Consider the following 24,336-nt stretch of genomic DNA (forward strand, 5'->3'; position numbering starts at 1 on the left):
GACTTTTGACTTGTTTTATAATAGTCCATTTGCAGTAGAAATATGAGACATGAAATCTTACTCAGAGGAGGAAAAAAATGTAAATTCCTTTTGTATCAGGAGGTGAAAAAAAGAATTAGATGAGATTTTCCACTTGCACTTATTATCTGTTCTATAAACAGGGGTTTGATCAAGTTTATATTTGTAAGAGTATGTATGATTCTGTAAAGAAAAAGGGCACTACTGTCTGTTACATACCTAACAAATATTGGTGGTTTGTGATATTCTTCTTCCACTTTTCTTTGAGCTCTAAATAGTAACTCAGTAATAGGAACTAGTTGTTTGATAATTGATATGACAAAGATATAGGGTTTTGAAAACAGATCTATCAACTATTGTTTCCTTTACTGTTTCCTTTAAGTTCCTTTCTTAGAACTTAGCAAAATAATGGCAAGTGGTTATAATCTACAGGAAGTTTATTTAAATTGTGTGCTACATTTTTTTAAGTGGTACCTTTGTGGTGGCAACTCAGAGCAGAACCTTGCAAACTTGCAAATGAAAGTATGCCTCTAGGTAAAACCTGCATTTCTAAGTCTACTGGTAACAGCTCTGTTTTTACAAGTGACTTTAGCATTATTGTGCCATAATCCTAGATTGTGCAGCACAGAAAGAAATGTGTTTTTATGTGAGAAACCAGTAAGTGTGCTGTAGAAGTAAGTTTGTTTCCATTTTTCACGATACAGATAGAAATGTTTACTGTGCCTTTCAACGTTAAGGAAAAGTATTATCTATAATACCAAGGGAACTCAAGAAAATCACTGTTGAAAATGTGAAATTGAGACACTGTAATGTGTCTTTCTTATGGGCATTTTTTCAGGGAATTAGTAACTGAATTTGCCACAGACTTCACGAATAGCAGCTCTTCATACCCAGCTTGTAGTAGTGTTAGAAAGAATTGGATTTGTGCTGTTAGATGTTTCATTATTACCTTCCTATTTAATAACTTCATTACCTTAGTTAAGCAGAAGGACCAATTTTTTTTTTTTTTATTCAACCTGTTCTTGTACAGACTTTTATTCTGAAAACACCCAAGATTCTTAAGTTTTCTGTTTACTATTGGAAATCACTCTTCCCAAGATACGAATCTCAGAGCAGTCCTATCAGAGTTGTAATAAAATTAGAGAATTTGTGTCACATTGAAGGGAAGGCGACCTATAAAATTAATACTGAGTTGATGTATATGAATGTGTTATGCATTTAATAATTAGAGGCACAATTATCTTTTACTTGGTTCCACATGTACTTATTTGTTAGATTTTACTTACTCTTTAGGGAGTAAACAAATTACAAAATATCACATATACAAACTGTCATCCTTGATTGTTTTCAAATATCTTCTAGTAATTAGGCCATTTTTTATTGAATTATTTGTGGTTGAGATCAAATTACAAATTATCAAAATTATTACAAAAACAAATTATCAAATGTTTTGGTAGAGGATAAAGGCAAATTCTTGTCTGTTATAGAAATATGCAATTAAAGCAACTCCTACTTTTGCAGACTGTGTAGCATTCTGTTTAAATGATTACTGCTTCCCTTCTGTTTATCTCCATGCAGGTAGTAATTCAAATAATACCTGTTGAAATATGTAGATTAAAAAAAGTGAGGACCTTTTTATCAACTTTAATGACTGCTGCACAGGAAGCATGTCTTCATACCACATACATTTTTTTTCTAAGTCATTACTGATTTTCTTAAATCATATTGATTTTATATCCCTATGTAATCTGTTTTTCAGAAGTGTATTGTCATCTGAATAATTTTTTTTTTCACTTGTTGACAAAATGTGCAAGCATTTTAACATTATGTAAATGGTATGCAGTAGTTAAATCATGAAGCAGAAGAATTCAGAGATTAACAATTAGCAGTTAAATTTCATACACTTTATGTTCCATGTACTTAAATTACAAATACTTCTTAAGACTGTATAGGAGGAGAAAGAAAGAATAACTTCAACAAAATGTGTATTAGCTTTTCCATAAAGATATGGCGTAAGAGTAGCATTGTGTCTGATCCTGTATTTTGGGAGCTCTGTAATAATAATCATAACCCATACCGCAGCCATTTGAGCGAAATTTGCTGTTTTGATGTTTGGTAATTTTTAAATACAGATTAGACTTTTCAAAAAGATAGTTCATCTACCTGAAATAGAACAGCTGAGAGTGTTTTGAAAGTCAGGTATACAGGTGTAAATAAAAGATGAGTCTATTGACAATATCTGTAGCTAGATAGAGGATAGACAGAATTCTTTCTAGCATAGTATTTTATCGGCATACCACAGTTGTATCATATGCATAGGTTATAAGATCCATCCTGTCATGATGAATAGGGTATATTTACACTTTTAGCACCTGCACTGGTTGATAAGATATTTCAATTGGAAGTTCAGTGGACTGGTGGCAGAAAATTGGGAGTCTTATTGTGTATTGCTTCCTGTCTGCGAGAGAGAGATATTATTACTAGTGATTTTTAAAAGAAGCAGTCACTGATGAAGAATAATAGTTGATTTTGGTTTTGGATGGGACTATCTTTTGTGAAGCCTTGAGATGTGTAAAGAGATGCAAAGAGGATTTTGTCCACACGTGAAAATTCTTTTTCTTTTGGAAAGAAATTCTGATAAATGCAAATTTCCAGTATGCAAATTAATACAATATTCTTTACAATGTATAGTTAAAAGGTCCCATTTTTACAAATTGCATCTCTGTATGCAGATAAGAATTCAGATCACTGATGTTTCCATATGTGCATTTAGCTACATAAAATTATATTACAAATTAGAAGAGCTGATGTTTTATCGCTGAGTCATGGTATACTCTGGGAAACAAAGCTTAAATAGTTGACAGTTTGCTTCCAGGAGAAGAATATTAGACACTGTTTCAATTTAAAGAAGGTTCTGTATGCTTGTTTCATAAAAAAGAACCTACTATTTGATTTGCATAGTATATTTTCTTACGACAAGAGTGCAGAAGTAGGCTGCAATGATTTTTATATAGAGACAGATAATGAACATTTTTAGCAAATCTTGAATGGATCATTGCCTTTTGTGACCTGCTGCTTTTTCTAATAGCATAAATATATTAACTTCTTAAACAATAATCAAACCATTCAAACAGTTTACATTAATATGGTCTATTCTTTTGAGTACTGTTGAAATGAAAAGTCAAATTTATTCTGGTTTACGAGCATTCTTAAATTGTGAATCAAAACTGAGAAATAAGAATGTTTTTAGTATTTGTGAAAAGTGTTTTTTTTTTTTATTAAAAAATGAGTTGCAGGAACATTACTTTCAACAGTTTGTTTGCATTTTCATTGTGTTAGGTCTGTATTGTTGTTTCAGTTATTTTGCTTTGATAGAACAGGTAGTTGATTTATCTAGTGTAAGCAAGAAAGACAAAATATAATAGTATTTGAAAAGTATGTGTATATAAAAACGTTCAAACTTGAGCTCTCCAATTTAAAAAAAAAAAAAAAAAACTTTAACTTGTAAAAAATGTTTTTTTTCCTTAATTTCTCATTGTAAAGAATGTAAATTTTAAAAGTTGGTAATGATTTACATTTTTTCTTAGACATATTCCAATGAAGCTTATTTTGTTTCTGTAATTCCAGTGATATTCTTTTAATACTAATCTTTTAATACATGTACTTTACGCATGCCCGTGCATCATTTGTAGTTGTGTGCATGCCAATTAAAAATGTGTATGGTGTATGCAGAATTCATGCTCAGTGTTGTAACCATCGGTGGTGTATAGTGCATGTGAGTGTTTTCTGGCTCTTTTGCTAGCAGAGCTGAGTGTGCAGATTCCACCACTACAGATCTTGCACAGCGACTGTGAATTTGTTGGAGCTGCATGTCTCTCATTTACTCTTGAGAACAGTCCTTCCTAACCTACGTCTTAAAGTCAGCTCCTGGCTACAGGGAATTGGAAGTTGGTGGCTGATCATGTCAGTGGCCTTGGGGGCTGTAGGGCTTGGGCACTACTACTGTACAGCAACCAATGGCTTGAGTAGCATAGAAAATGGGAAAAAAAATGAAATATGTGAGTGTTACTTGGATCTGAGATTAAAATTACAGCCTTATTTTTTCTTGGATAATTAATCCCAAGTGATGATAAATACTTCTTGCTTTTTTTATCAGTAAAAACATTGATAACATTCCTATGCTGTCAATTTGCTTGCTGTCCTAAATTGTACAGTGCAAGCTCATACGTTATTTTTAATTTTGTCAAAGGACTAATACTGTCACAGAAAAAAAAAAAAAAAAGAATGAAAGCAGCAAACTGAGGCATGGAATGTTTTCATGTGAAGTAGTTCTGTGTAATTCATCCATCACAGTTTGCCCTATGCTATTTATTTGCTTTGTTGACTTCTAAAGGAGTAGCTTATCTTGCTACAGCTGGTTACAGTGTCAGTGCACACAACAAGGAGTGGTATGTTTCTGTAGATACTACAGGAACTTAACTGCTTGAAGCTAAAACAGTGTTACGTATGTGGCGGATTGAGATGATTGGGCTAGATTGTCTTCCCAGTCCCAGCCTGGTTCAAATCTAAGCCTGTGCTGTATGTGCGAGTGTTCAGGATGAGGCAGTGGCAGTGCCCTTATCCATGAACTGCCATGGCCTTGAGCTGCTTGGTTCCCAAATGCCTCTCTTAACTGTCCATAAAAATGGGTCAAGTGGCTTTCTACAGCTTTTTTAAAGTTCAAATATCTATGCATATTTACCAGCACTATGGTGTCACTAACATAATGGCAAAGCTGTTAAGTTTTATCTGTCCATAGCAGCTTAAAAGTTTTCCTCACCAGCCAGGTGTTGTTTGCCTCCCAACAAGCTGCACCTAATTTTTTAAACAAAATTATGGATATTTTAAAAGAAGGAAAATCACAGTGTTGTTTCTTTCCCCACACAATGCTTTTACCAAGCAGAATGCTAGCATTTCAAAATTTATTTCAGTCTGGAAAATAAATATTTTTGCAATATATAAATATGTGTGTGTGTATATATACAATATGTTATATATATATATAGTACTGAAGATAGCTTCAAAAAAATTAATGGCCCTTGAATTATTCCTGCACAGTGAAAACATAGGATGAGAAATTTTAAATTGCACAGATTAATTTCTCAATATTTCCCCAGAACTACTTTAAGCAACATTTGTGCTCACAGGTAAATTGTCTACATCCATCTTGAGCAATTTTATTTACCAGTTAAGAATATGTGTCTCTGGGCACTGCCTCCCAGCACGTTAAAGCATTATCTCTAGCAAACCAAAGTTTCACAGATTATTTATGTAGTGTGATATGGCTACATGGTTTTTTTGTTCTTGGTGGTGTTTTTTGGGGTCAAATTCTGGATTTTATTTCTAGCCTATATATTTTATTTTAGGTCATGCATGTAATTATCAAACACCTGAGCTATTTTTTACTGACATGAAATTAAGCAGCAATAGTAATCATAAAGATTTTGTAATAGTTGTATGTTGCCCAAGGATCCTTATGTAGAATTTATCTTTATGCAGCTACAGCTCTTGGCTAGACAGTAGTGTTCTAAAGAATTGGAATATATTAATACAAAAAAAAAACAAATTCCAGGACCAGTCAGAATTGATGTCAGTGTAAATAATGGCAGCTATTTGTTGTTTGTTTTTTTTTTTTTTCCTTTGCTTATCTATTTTTTTTTAAATCATTTTTCATGTAATGCATTGTCTCCAATAATGAGAAGTTCAAAGCACCCAGAGAAGTATGCCTGGGTGTGAGCAGTGCTGCTAGTTGTCTGGATTTATTTCAGTCTTGTGTAGTTGTTGCTGCAGACTACGTGTTGCTGCTTCAGTGATAATGGTCATTATATGTGGATTGTCCCATTGGAGACAGCTGGCCTCCTTTTCTGCATTTCAGAGAAAAGGTAATTAAAATGCTCTATTTTATTTTCAGACAATGCTAATGAGGAAGAGTTGGAAAAGATCAAGTAAGGTAACTTTTAGCATGTGGTCTTCTGGCATTTCTTGTAGAAGAACTTTAATGTTTTATCAAACCTGCCTCTTGGACTGAAATCTTGTGGCACAAGATTTATTGTCTTTCCAATTGTGTTTTAATGAAACTGTTCATATTTTGTCAAACCCAAATCATGAAACATCGGAGCTTTTAATGTAATTACACCGTTCAGGTTTGTTGTAGCATTTCAACCTGTCTTGATGTTACCTAGTAATGTCAGGTAATAGTTGCTAAAGGTGTCCTAACTCTTCTTTTGGCAGTTTTAATATCTCATGTATAATCATTTTCTGTAAAACTTACTGATGTTAAAAAGCAATTCGTGCCAAAGGGTAACTTCAATTTTCCTATTGCTTACTACTGTTACTGTCTAGAACTCTTGTGTGGAAGATTTCTGAGTGATGCTTCTCAGAGATAGACTTTCCTGATCACAGAATTCAAGGGAATGGTGAGGTTTTCCAAGAGCAGAGGAGTCATTCTCAGTATCCACTTTGTACAGCTCTTTATATAGACTTTCCTACTGCTAGAAGTCATTTTTATGAGAAGAAGTAGGCTATGTATGTTCTTTTTCACTGGGAAAAGGCTGGGACATGCACAGTAGTAGGCTACAGTTAATTCTTGCCTTTTTCCTGTTTGTGTTTCCAGAAAGATAATGTGTACAATTCCACATCATTTTTCTGGCCACTGTTATTTAATGCTACTATGCTGCTTTTGAGTTTTAAGCTTTCTTACTGTTTTTATAATTAAAGATTGTTTTTAAATATCTGAAGACTTCAGCTGAAGTGGCAAATTTATTTATTTATTTGTTTGAAATATTATCATGTAGAGGTGTTAAAATGAGAAGAAATAACTATATGGAGCAATTTAATACGAGCTATTTCCTTTTCTAGCATACTCATTTTTAAATTTAAATACAAGGTTATTGATAAATGATGTACATTTGCATGATATTTATGACATATTAAAAAAGTAAGATTTCAGGTTTTATAATTCTTGGGCACTGAATTGAGTTTTCACACTTTTTAATTCTATGACATAGGACAGTGTTTTATCTGTTTCTTTTTCGAAATCTGTAAGACAAAGAGAGTTGGTGGGGAGGAGTTGTGTAACGTTTTGATTCTCGTATGATTCATGTAACTTCTTCTTAAATACATGAGTTGCTCAAACTTCTGCTACAGCTGTGAGGTTAGCTAATGGCACAGCTATATTGCACCCTGCCATCAGTGTGCTAACTCTTGATGTACTAAATACGGTGGAAGAGTTTATGAAATTTAGCCTGGAGAAGAGAAGGCTCTGGGGAGGCCTGACAGCAGCCTTTCAGTACCTGAAGGGGGGCTGTAGGAAAAAATGGGACATACTCTTTAGTACAGTCTGTGGTAACATGACAAGGGGAAGTGTGTTCAAACTAAAAAAGAGATTTAGATTGGACATAGGGAAGAAGGTTTTTACAGTCAGGATGGTGAGGCACTGGTACCAGTTACCCAGAGAGCTGGTGGATGCCCCATTCCTGGTGACATTCATGATCGAGCTGTAGGTATCCCTGTTCATTGCAGGGAAATAGACTAGAAGAGCTTTTAAAAAGTCATTTCCAGTTCAAATGATTCTATGAAATCACTTCATGAAAAAACTGTCCCAAATTTCTTTTTGGTTTGACACAACTGTGAGCTTTGATTATCCACAACAAATGGCACATCATAGTAGCTGGGAATTCTTCAGAGCTGTTAAACTGAATTATTTACATGTATTTACCTCTGTTACATTCATCTGGCTTAATTCAGTGGCCATGATACTTGAAAAGGAGTATATGAAAAGATTTTGCAAATAGCGAACGCATGAATATAAATACTGTATTTTTCTACATTCATCTTAGCTAAAGCAATAGTTTCACCTGGATTTTTAACTTGTATACAGTGTATGCACTTATATACATAATATGCACTGTAATTCTCACGATTCATAAACAGAAGTCTCTCAGTTAAACTACTGAACTGTGTGATAAAATGCATCTAATTGCAGTTGGATTTTAGTCTGCTCATTTGTCCTGTGGGACTCTTAGGAAATTTGAGATCCTTGACCTGTTGTAAAAATAAACAAAAAAACTCAAACAACATTAGTTACTAACAAATCTCTCCAAAAATGGTCTTCTGTGGGGTGTGTGTTGCCCAATACTGAGACACCATAAGCAGATTTAGAAACAATGTTGAGAAGTAGAATAATCAAATGAAACATAGCATCATAGAATGAGTTCAGTTGAAAGAGACCTCAAAGCCCACCCTGTGCCATAGGCAGGGCTGACCCCTACCAGCTCAGCTGCCCAGGGCCGCATCCAACCTGGCCTTAGTGCCTCCAGGGATGGGGCACCACAGCTTCTCTGGGCAGCTGTGCCAGTATTAGCGCTTAATACTTCTAGATAAAAAAGAAAATGCCCAATTTGAGATCATTCTTCAAAAAATATTCATCTTATGTTAATGAGAGCGGAGAAAAAACTGTTAACATTTTTAAAGTTACAAAATTTTTGAAAGCTTTTCTTTTATTTCTGAACTCTTTACAGTGACACTTCCAGGAAATTAGCCTGATTTTATGAATTATGACAGAATGCATTAATTTCTGCATTGATGGGCTTGAAATATAAATTTTCTGTAGCATCCATAGATTGAAGTTAAGATGTAACAAATGCAGTTTTGTATGGCAATATTAAGTTCATGAGCAATGTGATTTTCATATAATTCCATGTAGTCTGAGCAATATCTGAAAAAGAATGATAATAGTCTTGTGTGTGAGATAGTATTGTGGTATTCGTATCCTTTCACAGAAATACTTTGGCCAAATTCTGAATGTCTTCCTCAGTTACTGCTTCCTCTATACACACAAAAGATGAAGGTCATGAGACCCTACTTTATGGTCTCATGAAATACGTGGGTAAACGCATCTGTATATTTTATTTATTTTCTAGGTAAATGACAGTTTTCAACCAGAGTAATGTGTAAACATTTGTTAGTAATGTCACTGAAAATTTATTTTTGTGTTTTTGGTTTTGTGGTGGTTTTGTAATTGATGTTGGTTGTTTTTTTAGAACTTTTCCCTGTCATGCTTGCTTTATGGCAGAAATACGCGATCAAAACTCATGGGAGCTAGAGGGAATTCTCATCTTTCACTGAATCTAGCAAAAATGCAATTTGAGCAGTTTTGAAGTCAGAGCGTTTGCATCCAGTGAAAAGTAAAATTTCCTGTCATCAAGAAAGAGAAACTCCTGAGGGGCTGTTTTACAAACCAAGCAGACAAACCATTTTTTAGCTGGGAAGTTAGAATTTGCACTCTGTTTTCAGCTGTTTGTTTTACTTTATCCACAACCTTTTAAAGCAAACAGCTGGTCAGGGGTTACAGATTCATAGATATGACTTCTGCTGACTGGTCTGGGTGAGCCACTACGTCCAACTACCTCCACTTCTATCAGGTGTAAAGCAATTACTCTAATTCTAAACTAATTCTATGCTAAGATTCATTACACCTCAAGTAAAGATGCAGATGGATTACTTAGTGTTCCATGCACGTTCCTGTGATCCAGGTGTTTGTCCCACAAGCACATACTCCCATGCCTCAGTTCCTTTTTTGTTTTAGAGTTCAATTTGTTAGATAATCTATGCATTAGAAGACAAAGTATTTGTAGGGTCTGAATATTTTGAGCAATCTGTTTAAAATAAATAGAGGAAGTTTTTGTTGTTGCTGTTGTTTCCACTAGCTTTCTCTAAAGATAAAAAATGAAAAGCTTTAACCTCTGCACTTGGGCTTTCCTCTCTGTGTGTGTAATCTGACCTTCTGTGGCCTTCTTGGCACTCAGTGTCCACCACACAGTTTTCCTTAGGGCAAGTTGTCCTTTTCATGTTAATTCTTCTGGTAAAGATATAGACCTGTCTTTCTGTTTATTGCTGGATCTCCTGGGTTTTTGTGGTTTCTCCTCAGAAATTTCTTTTAGTAAAGTTATTTTCTCTGCCACTTAGCTTTACGTGCTTCTTCACAATTTTCTCCCACCCATGAAGCACTCACTTTGTTTTCTTTCTTTTACTTCAATTCTGGCAGTACAGCTTTTACTGGTTGCACTTATTCTTTGGGTTAAGGGAAACAAGTCTCCTCTCTTGCTTTCTAAACTTTCTGAATGCCAGAAGTATTTGGTAAAACACTGTTGTTGTGATCTAGGTGCAACAGGAGCACAGAAGAGACCAAACTGGCTAGAGACATAATTCATTACTAACAGTGAACACAGTCTAAGGCAGTGAGATGGACGGTGCTAATTGCTGGAAATATTTTCATCACAGAATCCTTGAGGTGGAATTTATCCATGTGACAGGAATAAAAAGATAACTGTTTTTGGTGTGAGTCAGCACAGGTGAATTGTGAAGAGCTGTTTTCCCCCTTGTGCTGTGGTTATTAAATGCTAGGAAAAAATAAGTTCTGACTTGTTGCATACTAATTCTGCACAGCAGAGATGTACATGCTGCTCCCTTTCTTCTCGTCATTCCATACTGTGCAGTGCTGTCAAAGTTAACAACCAAAAAAATTTATATTTTCTTTACCATTATTAAGCCTAATGCTAATGACTGGTAAAAGAGGAACCTCTCTAAGTACACTGTTTTCTCATGTAAAAAAAATACATTATTCTTGATTAAGAAACTAATTCTTCTAACTGTCTTCTAACTTTTCTCACACCTTCTAATAATAAAATGTCAGTACTTCTGTATTTCTACTACTTTTTTTTAAGATAAAATCTTACTGTTTCATGCGGTGTGGTGTTTAGCATTGAAATCAAAAGCATAAACTTGGAGGCATTCAAGAAAAAAGGAGGGGGAGTTCGTTGCAGATTGTCAAATATTTTGTGGTGGTTGCCTTCTGCTACTACATGTTGACTTTGCATGAGCTTCTCTCCCTCAAGAAGAGTTAATGTTATACTTTTTATGTTTGAATTTTTTTTTCTTAGTAAACATCGCCTATATTTTTTTAGTGCTGTTAAGTAATTTAGTTTGCATTTGACAAGTGATTGTTTTCACTAACTTAAGCAGAAACCTTTATTTGTAACACTCTTTCAAAGAACAATTCCGTTTATTTTGAACAAGCAGAATTTTCTGTGAGGAAACTGAAGTTGCTGGTAAATATTCTATGAAAATGCCCACTACTCTCTGTTGCTGTACATTTTGCTGTAAGAGGAGATTAATTCAGGAAAGGGTGGGGATATTGTAGGATGTATTTACGAGTACCTACAAAAATGTGTAAAGAATTTGCATCAAAATTATATCTTCACTGTGGTCAGTGTGAGGGATGGAGGCAACAAAACAGGAAAGAAGGAAATTAAGAAGGTAACAGAGCTGTCTCTGGAAAGTGAGGGTAGCAGCAGGCAGCTATTCGTGAACAGACAAAACCTCACTTCTTCATGCCTTGGATAATTAAAAATCTATGGCATGTACAGTGATTGTGAAAAAGACAGAAAATTGGAGTAACAGCCTGAAAAGTTGTCTTCCTAACCAATTGTGGGTACAGTGACAACAAAACTCTGCTGGCAGGTGTTTGTTTAATCTGTCCTTAAAAATTGGCAGTGATGGATATTCTAACACCTCTCCAGAGAGTTAGTTCCAGCCCTTATCTATCATTTCCGGTAGAACACTGTTTTTTCCCTGGAGTCTGGCAGTATCCCCTGTGCTGCAAATTAAACGCATCTCTTCCCTTGACACAGATGGATAAGTTCTATTGCAGTGATTTGGGCACAATTTACATACACATTTTAGAGTTAGTCTGAAAAAAAAAAAAAAAAAAAAGATATTTTTATATTTTTCAAAAAAAAAAGTCCAAACAACCAAATATTTAATTTGGAAGAAAATTTGATACTAATGATTAGGGATGTTAAGAGTAGGCAAGGAAGCAAACCAGTGCTTTCTGCAATTAAGTTTTACTGTAAATAGAAAAGAGGTCAGAATGGGTAGCGATATGCAAAATTAGCAAGTCTGTTGTAGGTTGACCAGCAGCAAAACTTGAAGCTGTGCACTGTTCAGCTATAGCCGTTACACTGGTGGGTCATCAGAGCTGCTTTAGCAACAAACACCACCATATAGGTGCTGTGAGGAAGCTGAACAGCCAGACCCAGTGCAAAGTCATGAAGTTTTTGGGTCAGATTCTTAAACTAACAGTCATTGCAGAATGTTCTCTCACTGACAGTTGCAGAGCATTTAGGAACACCTTTGCAGGAGGCTGAAGGACCGGAGCTCTGCTAGCAGTTGTGGGTCAGGTTATTCAAAATATTAATCTGTGGTGAGCTCTTTCGGCATGACTTTGGTTAATTAGAATAAAAGGTCCATTCTTCCTAGAAATAAATATGAATTAGTCTGGGTTGCTACAGGTTGTGTATAAATTAAGAGTAAAAATATTTTTTCATCACAAAGCCATAACTAAGAGACTGCTTTTGGTTAATTACAGTTGGTTTAAAGAGTTTTTACTGCCTGAAGCAAATGGATTAAAGTATTTTACATTTTGCATTTAGATTACTGTTTGTGTTTTATCACTACAAGATTCCTTTTACAGGTACTTTTTGAAAGGAAAATTACGACTCATAAACTTTTAAATCAAAAAATGAAATGCAAAATGTAATACACTTTCAGCTCCTAATTGATGATGGTTTTTTTATTTTATTTTATTTCAGATGCTTCCCTAAAATCCTGTATGTTTAGTGGCACTAAGTAAAATGCCAAAAGTGATGGCCTTATTGACTAATGCTTTCGTTCCTATCTAAAGATGTTTGTTTTCTATGACCACTGATTTGCCTTCTAACATGAAAAACTCTGTGAAGCACTTTTGCTATTTTAAAATTGAAATAAATGTGTTTCCATTGGAATGAGAGATGCCTCTTGAGTAGAGAATAAGACTGGAAATATCAAATTGTAATTTAAGAATAACAAAGAAAATCAGAAACATAGAGTTGCATGACATTCCTTAATTGAAGGATTTTGGAGTCAGTTAGAATCTTTGAACTGAATCCATGTAGAATTTTGGAATAAAATATGGTGTTATTATAATTGTTATTATTTAAGGAAAATAAATTAAGAAAACACTAGCTTTTGTAAGTCATAGGGTTCTAAATGTCAGTTTATCAGCTATAAATAGTGTGTGAAGGAAAACTACTAAATAATGGAATAGAAGTAAAAAAAGTCAGAATAGATACATCTGTCTGTTAGACATCTGGTTATAAAAATTATGCAAATATTATGTGAGGCTTATATTTGCATTACTGGTAGCAGCTATTATAGTTATCAATCAAAACAGCTGAGTAGAATTTCACTGAGCAGGGTTTCTGGGTTCAGGCTCTGACTTCCAAAAGCACAAGGAGCTTCCATCAAGTCTTATGGCCATTGCCCTTCTTTGTGTCACATTCAGTTCAGCATTAGGACGGTGCAAAATAGCAGGAGACTGGCTTTTCACGTACTGCAGCCACAGTTTCCAAGAGAAATGACAAGGGTGAAGGTTAGAATTAAACTGACACAGATCCTCCAACAATTCCTGACAGCACACCTTTATCATTTTAAAATATTTTGGTCTCTTCCCAGAAAATATAAGGCTTACTGACTGCTTTTACTCCACTTAATGGCCTTCATTATATTACAGATGAGCTGGTTCCAGTAACTACAGTTTGGCTTTCCTTGCAGTTAAATAGAATGCAAGGTTGTTGTACTCTGCACACCACAAAAATTAAGGAAATGCTGCAGAAGTATTAGCTCTTACTGCAAATATTGCTTTGTCACCACAAGATCATTACAATAGCGACAACATTGGATGGTGAAACATCCCAGACCAGATTTAACATGACAATCATATTAAGAATATGCAGGAGAGAGAGCAGTGTAAATGTCTTATGTTCTGAATGAGTTAGATTAGCTTAACTTGGAGTGGAAAAGTCCTAAGTATGTAAGTTATTGTTAGTAGAATGTTAAGATGAATGTTCTTTCTTATTATGGTAACCAACAGAATTGATCAATTTATAAAACTTCTGCTCACCATGAGCAGAAATTAAAAGGAGTCACAATCTAATTGAAGGCCTTTTTAGAAGCTCATTACCTACCCACTGATGACTTTTGCAAGGTGTTATACTTTCTGTCTTTAATGCAGGAAAAACATTTTGTGTGCAGCTTTCTATATTCAACCATCTCTTGATTTTTATCTGTCATGGAAGCAAGTACAGAAGTAGCAACTGTGGCTGTTGAAGCATTTTATTTTTTTTTAAATGCTTTACCTGAGCTGTGCACAGATCCCAGAAACTGGGAGATAATTCTGACTTTTTGCTTGAACTTGCTGTAGTTAATGAGGTTGGTGCAGTTGTTTCCCTGCCCTGTATTTGTACATTTGTTCTATTCAGCAATGGAGAGAAGTATAATTCTTTTCTACGTTCTTCTTTGGTTGTATTTAATTTAAAGGCTCCTACCCAAAGTAATTCTTTGGAGGGACATACAGTTGCATTATATGTTTCTCTTTTAAGACCTTTTATCTTCAAAATAAGTTTCTGGTAGGCATCTAATTCTGCCTGCAACAGTGCCTAGATGGACTCATTACCATTAGCTTACATCATAGAGTTTCAAAGATTATGTGGGTATCCAAAATTACTTGCAGAGTTTTCAGAAGTACTCTCTAAGGCTTCACTTCAATTAAAGAAAGTAATAATAGATTTGTGTTGATAAATGCATTCTTCCAGAACATGCTTTGAAGTCTTGGCACACAAGAGCCTGGTCCTTAGATTAAATTACAGTCCATGCTGAATGAGCAAGAGCCTCAGTCCAGGCTTACCTTTACGTCAGTAGGATGTGGTTACATGGCATCACAAGAAGAGTTTGGGAACGCACAGCAGAGGACCCATACCTGGGAACAATACCTGCATTTTTGCTAAGCATAGTTGGTTTGCTGTGCATACGCAGTAATATTAAACCATGTTGTAACACCATCTTTCAGCTCTGATATTGTGTTTGACATACTGTTCTATTTTGGTGTCAGCAGATTTTCTGCTGTTTGCATGCCCTTCTGACTATCCCAGATACAGAAAAAAACAGGTGGAACACAAATAAAAACACAAATTTTATTGGGTCAAAAAAGTTATAGTTATATATATTGGTTATAGAACAAGTATGAAGAAGTATTAAATCAGTGTATGAATTTGAAATTACGTGACTTTATCTCTTGCAGGCAGCTTTAAGTATCTTTTGACACAAAAGACTCCCTTTCAAAAGTCTTAATTTTGATTTTCTTTTGGGAGAAAGGAGGGAAAGTTTCACAGTATGCAATTATAACATTTTAAAAATCTTATCCTAATTATAGTTATCTGTGGCCTGAGATCTTGATTTTGCTTCTTTCAGAACTGTGACATTATGTAGACAATATCTCCAGTTACAGATAGAAGTATTATGAAATATAGCTGTATACCTATTCCCAGAGAAATTAAAAACTATGCAGTTTTTTCATGTTTCTATTGGATTGCGGTCAAAAGTGAAGCCAGGATGCAGTATTCATTAATTACTTTGAGGGAAATAAGATAGCTAAGAACAAGTCTTACGAAATATTATTTTATAGGAAAAATCTAGAAAGATACGTTTTAATATCCTTCTTTTACATAAATATCATGTTTTTACTTCTGGTCTCATGGCCTGCTATGGGCTGGATTATGGAAGGTTTCTCAGATACGTGAAGAAGTATTTAGAAATGATGCATCTGCCTCAGTCTATGAAATGAATTTGATAGGGAAAGAGCTCTACAGTATGAAACAAGTCTTTAAATTTTTTTCTGAATTTTAGCTTTTGGCAAGTTTGACTTGGAATCTAAATATTATTATTTACTTTTTTTAACTTCCTGTTTAGAAATTAGAGATTGTATCTATATCTATAATATCTGACAGCACGATTGACTTTACCAGGAATAAATTTGTCTGTTCAGATGCTGTTCCATCTCCCACAGAAGTAAAAATAAGTAAAAATATAAAAACATAAAAATATACCGAAGAAGTTATTCTTGTTGTAAAAGACCACACAGCATGTACCTTTCATGTCCAGGAAATCGCAATAGCTTTAGCTCCATTCAGCTGTAGCCCTGCACTTTCAGTATGTCTTCGTTTTGCAGTTTGCTTTTTTAATGAACCTGTGTGTTACTGATAAAGCCAGGAAGAGAAGAGCGCTGTTGTCCAAATTCCCTGCTTCTAAGAAGCTGCAGCAAACACGTATCAGTTTATTTTTAGCAGTCAGTTTCCTTTATTCCTGCAGATTGAAATTTCAACTGCAGCTTTGCCATCAGTCTGCATGCTACTGGTCTCTGGTGGTCTCTTTGCATGTCATAAGCAGTATGATCGGCACTGACCTGAAAGGGCTTTCTGAACCAAAATATTAATATTTGTTCTCAGATTTCTGCCTGACATTTGTGAACTGTCTGACCCCTCTGTCATTTTATGCTCTCTGCTGGATCTTCATATGAAAATTACATTAGTTGATTATACTTCTTACTGGTCATAAAAAAAAAAAAAAAAAAAAGCAATAATCTCATTTAATATGGTGGCAGCTGCTCAAATGCAACTAATTATTTTAAAAGCTGTTGAAATTATGGAATTTAGACCAAATGTACCCTGTCGGTGAGGTAACCCCACTAATAATAATTGTGCATAGGTTTTACTTTAAAAGAGCTCCACAGCTGTAAATGCAATTAAATGCCTATTTTCCACAATAGTATTCTGGAAACAGTTGGATTCACATTCAAGTCTTAAAGAAACTAACAAATATTCTTTGCTGAAATGTCTCAAGCAAGTTTCTGCTTCTGTCCCCTTATAAAAATCTCTTTCTAAATGTATTTCTCTCATATTTTTGATTCTTCAACCTGTATCTCTGTCTTAGTTTCAACTAGGAAGGATTCCTTTCTTTTTACTTCAGAGCATCTGGTATGATGCTGTTTTGGTTCTAGGAGAAAAAATTTTGATAACCACCGACGTTCATACTTGCTGTTAAGCAGTGTTGCACAGAGCAAAGGCTATTGTCAGCAACAGGCCCAAGGAGCTGGGAGAGAACAGAATTAGGACAGCTGACTTAAAGTAGCCAAAGGGATATTCTATACCATACCAAGCAGAAGGAGTTCTAAAGAGAGTGTGAGTTCATCTTGCACTCTTCCACTGCTGAGGGACTAGCTGGGCATCAGTCAGGGTGCAGTGAGCAATTCCTTGTTCATCACTTGTTATGTACATTTATATATATATGTCTTTCTCATAATTGGTATCCTTTTCTTGCGCTCTACCTTAATAAATAGTTTTATCTCAACATACAAGTTCTACTTTTTTTTTTTTTTTTTTTTTTCAGTTCTCTCCCCATCCCACTAGGAAGCAGGGAAGTGGGGCAGATGATTCTGTGGCACGGTCCTACCTTCCAGGTTAAACCACAACAGTCTCTCATCACCATACATTAGGGGTGGAGTTATAACTACTATTCGGTCTTCCTTTGGCTCCAAACAGTCTAAGAAATTGGAACAATTAGAAAAAAACTACCTTTGTTTACAACATAAATGTTTTGAAATGTTGGCTGTGTACTACCATATGAAGGATATTCCAATTCATTGAGTTTTATAATTTTACCGTGTTTTCATGTTGTAAGTTAATCTCTTCTGATTACTGAGTTTCCCTCTCGTGCCCCAAGTTCTGTAGGATTTCTGCTTTCTGTTGGCACACTGCTGTTTTATCTAACAGGTTAAGTTAAATGCTACTCCACAGACGAACAACCCGGTTCTCTGATTGCCTTTGGAGAAAAGATAATTTTGTGAGAAGTCTCTCTGCAGTCATATTTTGAATGAATACAATAGCAGAATGAAAGGTGTCTTCCCATGCACCCTAAAACACATTTGATGTACCTGAGGAGGCAAAGGTGATTTGTCTGTTCCCCCCACTCAACCTTCTCCCACAGAGGAATTTGTCAGTGAACGCTGTGGTCGTTTGGTTTGTGCATGTCCATGTGAATTTATTTGTTTTTTTGCCTGAAAGTTAGTGGCTGAGAGCACACAGTCCACAAGTTCACATGTTTCCAATCAGAGGTTCAGCAATGTCTTGTCATGAAAGTCTTGAACGACAATGTCCTTAATAAATTTAGTTTTCCATACTGTTTCTGAGACTGCCACACCATTTTAGAGACTGCAGATATTGTCAGGTACAGGATTTTATTGTCTCATTTTTCTTTGATCCATTTTCTCATGGTAAGTTTGTATTTTAATGTTTCGTTTTCTCACCATTCTTTATGTGTGTTGTAGTGTTTGTTCAAGTTCATTCAATCATATGCAACTAATATAAGAGAATGTGCAATGTCTACTTGTTGTTAGTTGTCTTGGCAGGGGGAGAAGTGAAGCAGGGAAACCAAAATTGCTGTTTCAAAAATTCCCTTAAGCAGTGTTAACACACATCATTCTCCAAAAGCAGCGTATGCCATTACGTGTGCATTTGTTGCCATTTACTCTCCAAGTAATTCTTCATAATGTACTTTAGTTGTATACTGACAAATCACTTAAAAATGGCTTAAGATGTTTGTTTTACGTTCATGATAGTATGAAGAGGAACATTAAAATGCAGAGAAAAATTCTGGATTTGTCTTAACTAAATTTATGTTTTTATTTCCCTGAAGTTTCAGACCCAGAGCTTACGTCTCTCAGATCTGCACAGAAAATCTCAGCTATGGAGAGGAATAGTCAGTATTACCTTGATTGAAGGCCGTGAACTTAAGGCAATGGATGCAAATGGGCTAAGTGATCCTTACGTGAAATTCCGGCTGGGGCACCAGAAGTACAAGAGCAAGGTAAATTTAACAGTGACCTAAACTGCACATAGACCATGTTTGAAATTTTATGTGTTTCTTCCTGGATGTGTTTGGTTTTGGTTTTTTTTTGTTTTGTTCTGTTTTGTTTTGTTCTGCATGATCATATATAACTGCCAGAGTATCTCAATATTTATTCAAATATTTTATTTAATTATAAACAAAAATAATAATACTGGACAACAAAAAAGACTGCTAAAACTGTAAATGAGTAAGAGGCACACTGTATTTTCCATACAGATTATTTGGCTTTTTTTTTTTTAGTTCCCACCTTCTGTTGAACAGGGAATTGGTACTCTGAACATTTTGTCAGCAATCACACAGGGGTTTTAAGTAGGTGTGAAAGGCTTTTTTTTTTTTTCCTGCTCCTTAACTACTCTGTTTAATTAAGCTTTTGAAAATGTATCTTGGTATTTCTAAAATTTTAGGGAAGAAAATTCTGTCAGGAGCCCTAATTCAGATCAGTCTGTCTCCTGCATTTGAACTGCTTATCGAGGAAGTCAGGTCCAGTTCTGTTTCTATATATGCATGTATTGTTTTCAAATTCACCTGGGATATTAGAGACGGCTGTCATTATTTGGTTTCTGAAAATCAGAAAAAAATATTCTGTTTTCTATCAAGCATTTACATGAGTTCTTTTCAGTAACACATTTTGAGGCAAACAAAAGAAAAAGACTGAAGAAATGCACTTTTTTCTCAGGCATCTCAGACAAAATCAGAATATATGCTTACCAGACTGAAATATGGAAAATATATTTTTCAGAGATGTAATCTTGAATGATCATTGTTTGTAATGATTTTGGCTAATGGACACAAAATGACAAGCATACTTAGAAATTATAGCAAAGGATATGTCAGAAATATTAATGTTTCAGCAGCATCAATAGAAAACACATGGTCTAATTGGCATATCTTCACTTTCAATATCCTGTAGATACTATTTAACACTATCTTCATTTTATTTATTTTATGAAAAACAATTCATGTTTTCTTCTGTAAAAAAGTAAACCTGGTAGGAAATGTAAATTCATTGCATTACACTTGCTTGCCAGTTGTTTTCATACAGATGTTAAATATATGGGAATGTATTTGTTCCTTTGATTAACTTTCAGTATCTTTGTTGTGTTAATGATGGTTGGAGTGATTGTTCTTTACCTTTTTTTTGTGGTATGAGTTGTACCTCATGGGTGCTATGTGATCAATATATATACACAAATATTTACTGGTATTTGACCATTTCATCCACTTTTTAAAATTCTTTGTGATAAGCAATTTACAGTGCATAGCACTGAGATTACACCTCTAAAATGGCATCAGGACCCTTATGTGGCAGGGAGTTCCTATCAAATGCCTGAAAAGTCAGTTAGCTGGAATTCTGTGTTTTTGTTTCCTCTTAGCCACTCCAGAGTACAGATCTATCTACTTTTTCACCACTGTTGCCACTCAATTTTGTGATAATGTTACTCAGTTTGAAAAAAATGTGGGTTTTTGTTTTGTTTTGTTTTTAATCTCATGTATCTTCCCATGTACAAAACAAAAAAATCTCATGCTTTCAGAACTTTATTATTTTAATAGCACCACTATCTCCTAATCTTTATTAATGTTTAAATTTTTTCAAGGCAGTGGTACTCATCAACACAGAAAAGAGTGATATCTTCATAAGCAAGGTACTCAGCAGCTTCAGTTTTTGCTTAGGATGGGTGTGACAACTGCTTTTGCATTTTGGTTATAAAAATTGTAAGCTTTCTGTACTGCAGAGCATGTTTACAAGTACATAGACTGAAGTCCGTTGAAGTACAAGTATGATTTTTGAGAGAAGTAGTTGGTCTGAAAACCATTCAGAAAAATACTTCCATATGACCTGCAAAGGAAAGGGATTAACCTGCAGACTTCTGCCAGTTTTTTCCTCCAATTCTTGTTTTTTAAAATTAAAGAATATTCTTCCATAAGGTGTGAGCCATGGTATCATTTTTCTCCAAGTGTTTCTGAAGCTGGGGAAGGAGGAGATCATCAAATTGTTTCTGTTTAAGTCTTTTCAGTCACCGTCTACTTGTCATTTCAGGTGCTTTGTTTTCCTTTAGGCTGAGACACTTTGTAGCTAACTGTCACTCAAGGTAGGGCATGATTATTCTACAGAAAAATGGTTCCATTCCCAGGGTAAGCCCTTTGTTCTGGATGCTTTTGAAGGTGACAGGCTGCAAGATTTTGGAGGTTGTTGATGTGCCACATAAGCATGAGAGAACTGACCAGTAGTCTTTTTTAATTACTGCTTTTAAAATGCTCACTCCTTAAGATTATTGTACTGCAAAAAAACTTTAAGGACAGACTCTAAATATCAAATTTAAAATTTAAAAAACAGTATGCCTACACAATGTAGTATGACTTTCTTTTTGCTCTTTTCAGATTATGCCAAAAACTTTGAATCCTCAGTGGAGGGAGCAGTTTGACTTTCATCTCTATGAAGAACGAGGTGGAATTATTGATATTACCGTGTGGGACAAAGATGCCGGCAAAAAGGATGATTTTATTGGCAGGTTTGTGCAGTTACAGCCTTCTAGTTCTCTTGGGGTGAGAGCAGATGATTAAAATGAGCCTTGGCGATGAAACTGTTTCTTATGACCATTTGTTCTTGCTTTTTTTTTTTTTTCCTTTGTTTTTAAAGGTGGCAGAGGATTTTTTACAAAGTATGAGTACAGTTTGCTGCATTGATTTTATTCTTTACTTTGGTGGTGTAAAATAATTTGTATTGACCAGTAGGTGGCAGCTTTTACCAATTGATAGGCATAGGTTTTCCAAAACAAAAATCTCATGATTAGAAGTCTAATCAAGATGCAGCAAGTTCCATATTACAAGGTATGGCTTGCAGGAGAAATAATTCTCATGACTTGTAATACACACATAACATCAAAATGTTGTTCTTACTGTTTTAATCTACGTGGTGAATGAAATCAGAGTCTTCTTGGGCTACATGCAGTTCAAGAAATTTGTGTGATTGTGCTTGTTTTTACGGTGTTAGAACATGATATATGCTAATATTTTATAACAGTGGCATTAGCTGTTATCTAATGAGAGAAAAAAAAACTGCCTTACAGATGCTGTACAGTCAGTGATAGTTTGAAAGCTTAGATAAGTATTTATGTCATACTGTAGTAGATATCCTTACTTTCTCAATAAGAAGAATTGTCAGTCTTCTGTACTTTGATTTTTAGAACACTGGGTTTAGGTGCTTTCATTGGGAAACTGATACTACCAACTAATAAGATTGCTTTTAGGGGATGTTTAAATGAGGAATGGAAATCCTATAGACGTGTTTATGTTTCTACAAACCTTTTCCTTCTTTTGGATCTATTTAGGTTTCTTTAAATCAGTTAGATAATATAGTCTGTTTAATTCTACCATAAATAGTTGGAAGTCAGAAAAGATGCAGTGTTTGGCAAACAAACAGCCTTAATATTGGACAAAAACACTTTTCAAAAATATACATGGTGGAATTTTATTTTATACCATAAAACTCTATGGATGAGATTATATGTTTATATTTGAAGTTCATGTATACTTGAAAGTTTTTTTTGTACTTTCATCATCAAATATGGCAGCAGTGGCTATTTTTTAAAGTAATGTAATAGATTAGGCATATTTCAGTATGTGGTAAACCTTGGGAATTCGTTTCTGTTTTCTGCTTAGCTTTAACTTTGTTATCCAAAAGATAAAGAAGATAGTGAGTTTTGGAGTTCTGATGTATGATTTCAGAACACCATCATCAAAGCAATACTTATTATTATTACTGTAATTAAAATAATCTATTTTAAGTATTTTTAAGAGAATGTCATAAAATAGACACATTTTTTGTTCCAGTATCTAAATAAGAATTCAGTGGGGAAATTAGAGAAGTATAAGGAACATTTGTAACTTCAAGCACACCGCTATGTAGATAGCTCTTCAGATTCATAAAAATGTTGAAGGATCTTAAATTTGAGTGTGTTTCTTTTTAGTAACTGAAGAATGTCCAGTAGTAAGCATCAGTTAATTTCTACATTTTATTAAAGCACATGAAATGTGATAGTATGGGAAATCCTTCTTTCATGAAAAATGCTCAGAGCATTTAGTTTCTATTTACTTTTTTTTTAATCTTATTTTGTTATTTTTCATTTGCCTAGATATGTACTTTTTATATAGTATAAATACCAAAAAAGTCTGTCCTCTGATAAAGCTCTCTTTCGGTGTTTCTGCAGTATTGAACTGACATTAACAAAATCCATGGTATTTCTACCAAAATCTCTCTGCTCTTGATTTTTTTTGACATTTCTGGCTACCAGTGTGCTTATAATCCCTCTTCACTTTGTCCTTTCAGACATTTCTCTCATTTCACCTTCAGGTGGTACCACATCTCTGGATAATGTAACCTGCAAACACATTACTCTCCATGAAGATTTCCATGAAAAATTTTGTCATTTGTCAAGCTCAATCTGAACACAAAGATAGGTCTTAATACTCACCCTCCCTAATACTCTTTTCGAGTCACTGTGCATGAAAATCACTGACACTTGACAGTTCTACTTTCCAGGGACCTTTCTACCTCAGTTTCTCATTTTGAGGCTGTTTCTGAAGGTTGAGGACTTGTTCTCTGCATATACTGTGATAAATATGTATTAATTTTATAAAGCACATGAAGCGAAGTTCCATGGCTTTTTTAAGCACATAAAATAAACTAGATGTTTTAACTTGGTGTCCAGGAAACATGTAGGAAGAAAATAAAAGTCTTCCTGGTAGTGTTCTAGCATAAGCTCAGTGATGGAGAATAATCTTTTTCATCTTGTTATAATCTTTCTACCTTCTTGAATAATGTTCGAGTAGAAGCTACTGTACTACATAGAAATAATTTTATTAAATGAGAGTAAAAACTATTTTGTCTTGAGAAATTCTCATCTGACCAAACTATGGTTACGGAGAAGCTGTAGCTGTTGAAAGAGATCTTACGTATCGAAAAAAACAGCAAACCAGAAAGTTGAGAAAATAGTCTGAAAAAGGTTGTTTAGGAGCATCAAGAAGGTCGTTAGAATTTCCTGTGCAAAATGGTGAGCTGCTTTGCTATGGAGTGTCCCAAAAACTAGTTTAGTTTTCAGAATAAACTGACTGTGGAGATGGAAAACAGGAGCATCCCTGTTCCCTCAGCATCTTGGTGTGGGTGAGCTTCTCATGGCAGCACTCTCATAGTCTCCCATCCAAGCTTGTGGTGGCTGGCTCATGGGACACCAGAGGTGCTGAACTCTGTTGTGCTCTGGGGCTGTGGTGACAGTGTGGGAGCTGCCATGTTTACCAGGCTTCTGCCTGGTTAGAGGATTACAGGACAAGCACAATGTGCCTTGCAGAGACAGGTACTGGAAGTCCCCCTGAATTGACTTACTCACCCTCTGCTAAATTCGCCATTTTATTCATGTTTATAATTTATGTCATAATTTCTCCTAG

General features: G+C 34.8%; 1 protein-coding gene across 6 annotated transcripts in view; it reads left to right on the plus strand.

Moving 5' to 3' along the window:
• Positions 1-24,336, plus strand: part of MCTP1 (multiple C2 and transmembrane domain containing 1) — a 262,362-nt gene that overhangs the window by 115,008 nt on the left and 123,018 nt on the right. For 5 of the 6 annotated variants that reach the window (XM_090132417.1, XM_090132418.1, XM_090132420.1 and 2 more), the window contains 2 exons: positions 18,682-18,852; positions 21,274-21,404. In XM_090132417.1, the coding sequence (XP_089988543.1) occupies positions 18,682-18,852; positions 21,274-21,404 (302 nt within the window). Of the gene's footprint in view, positions 1-5,968; positions 6,008-18,681; positions 18,853-21,273; positions 21,405-24,336 lie in introns of all 6 variants that reach the window. The other variant, XM_090132421.1, reaches the window with a different exon arrangement.

This window comes from Phasianus colchicus, chromosome Z (assembly GCF_987193195.1).
Source record: "Phasianus colchicus chromosome Z, bPhaCol1.hap1.1, whole genome shotgun sequence".
In the NCBI taxonomy this organism is placed as follows: Eukaryota; Metazoa; Chordata; class Aves; order Galliformes; family Phasianidae; genus Phasianus; species Phasianus colchicus.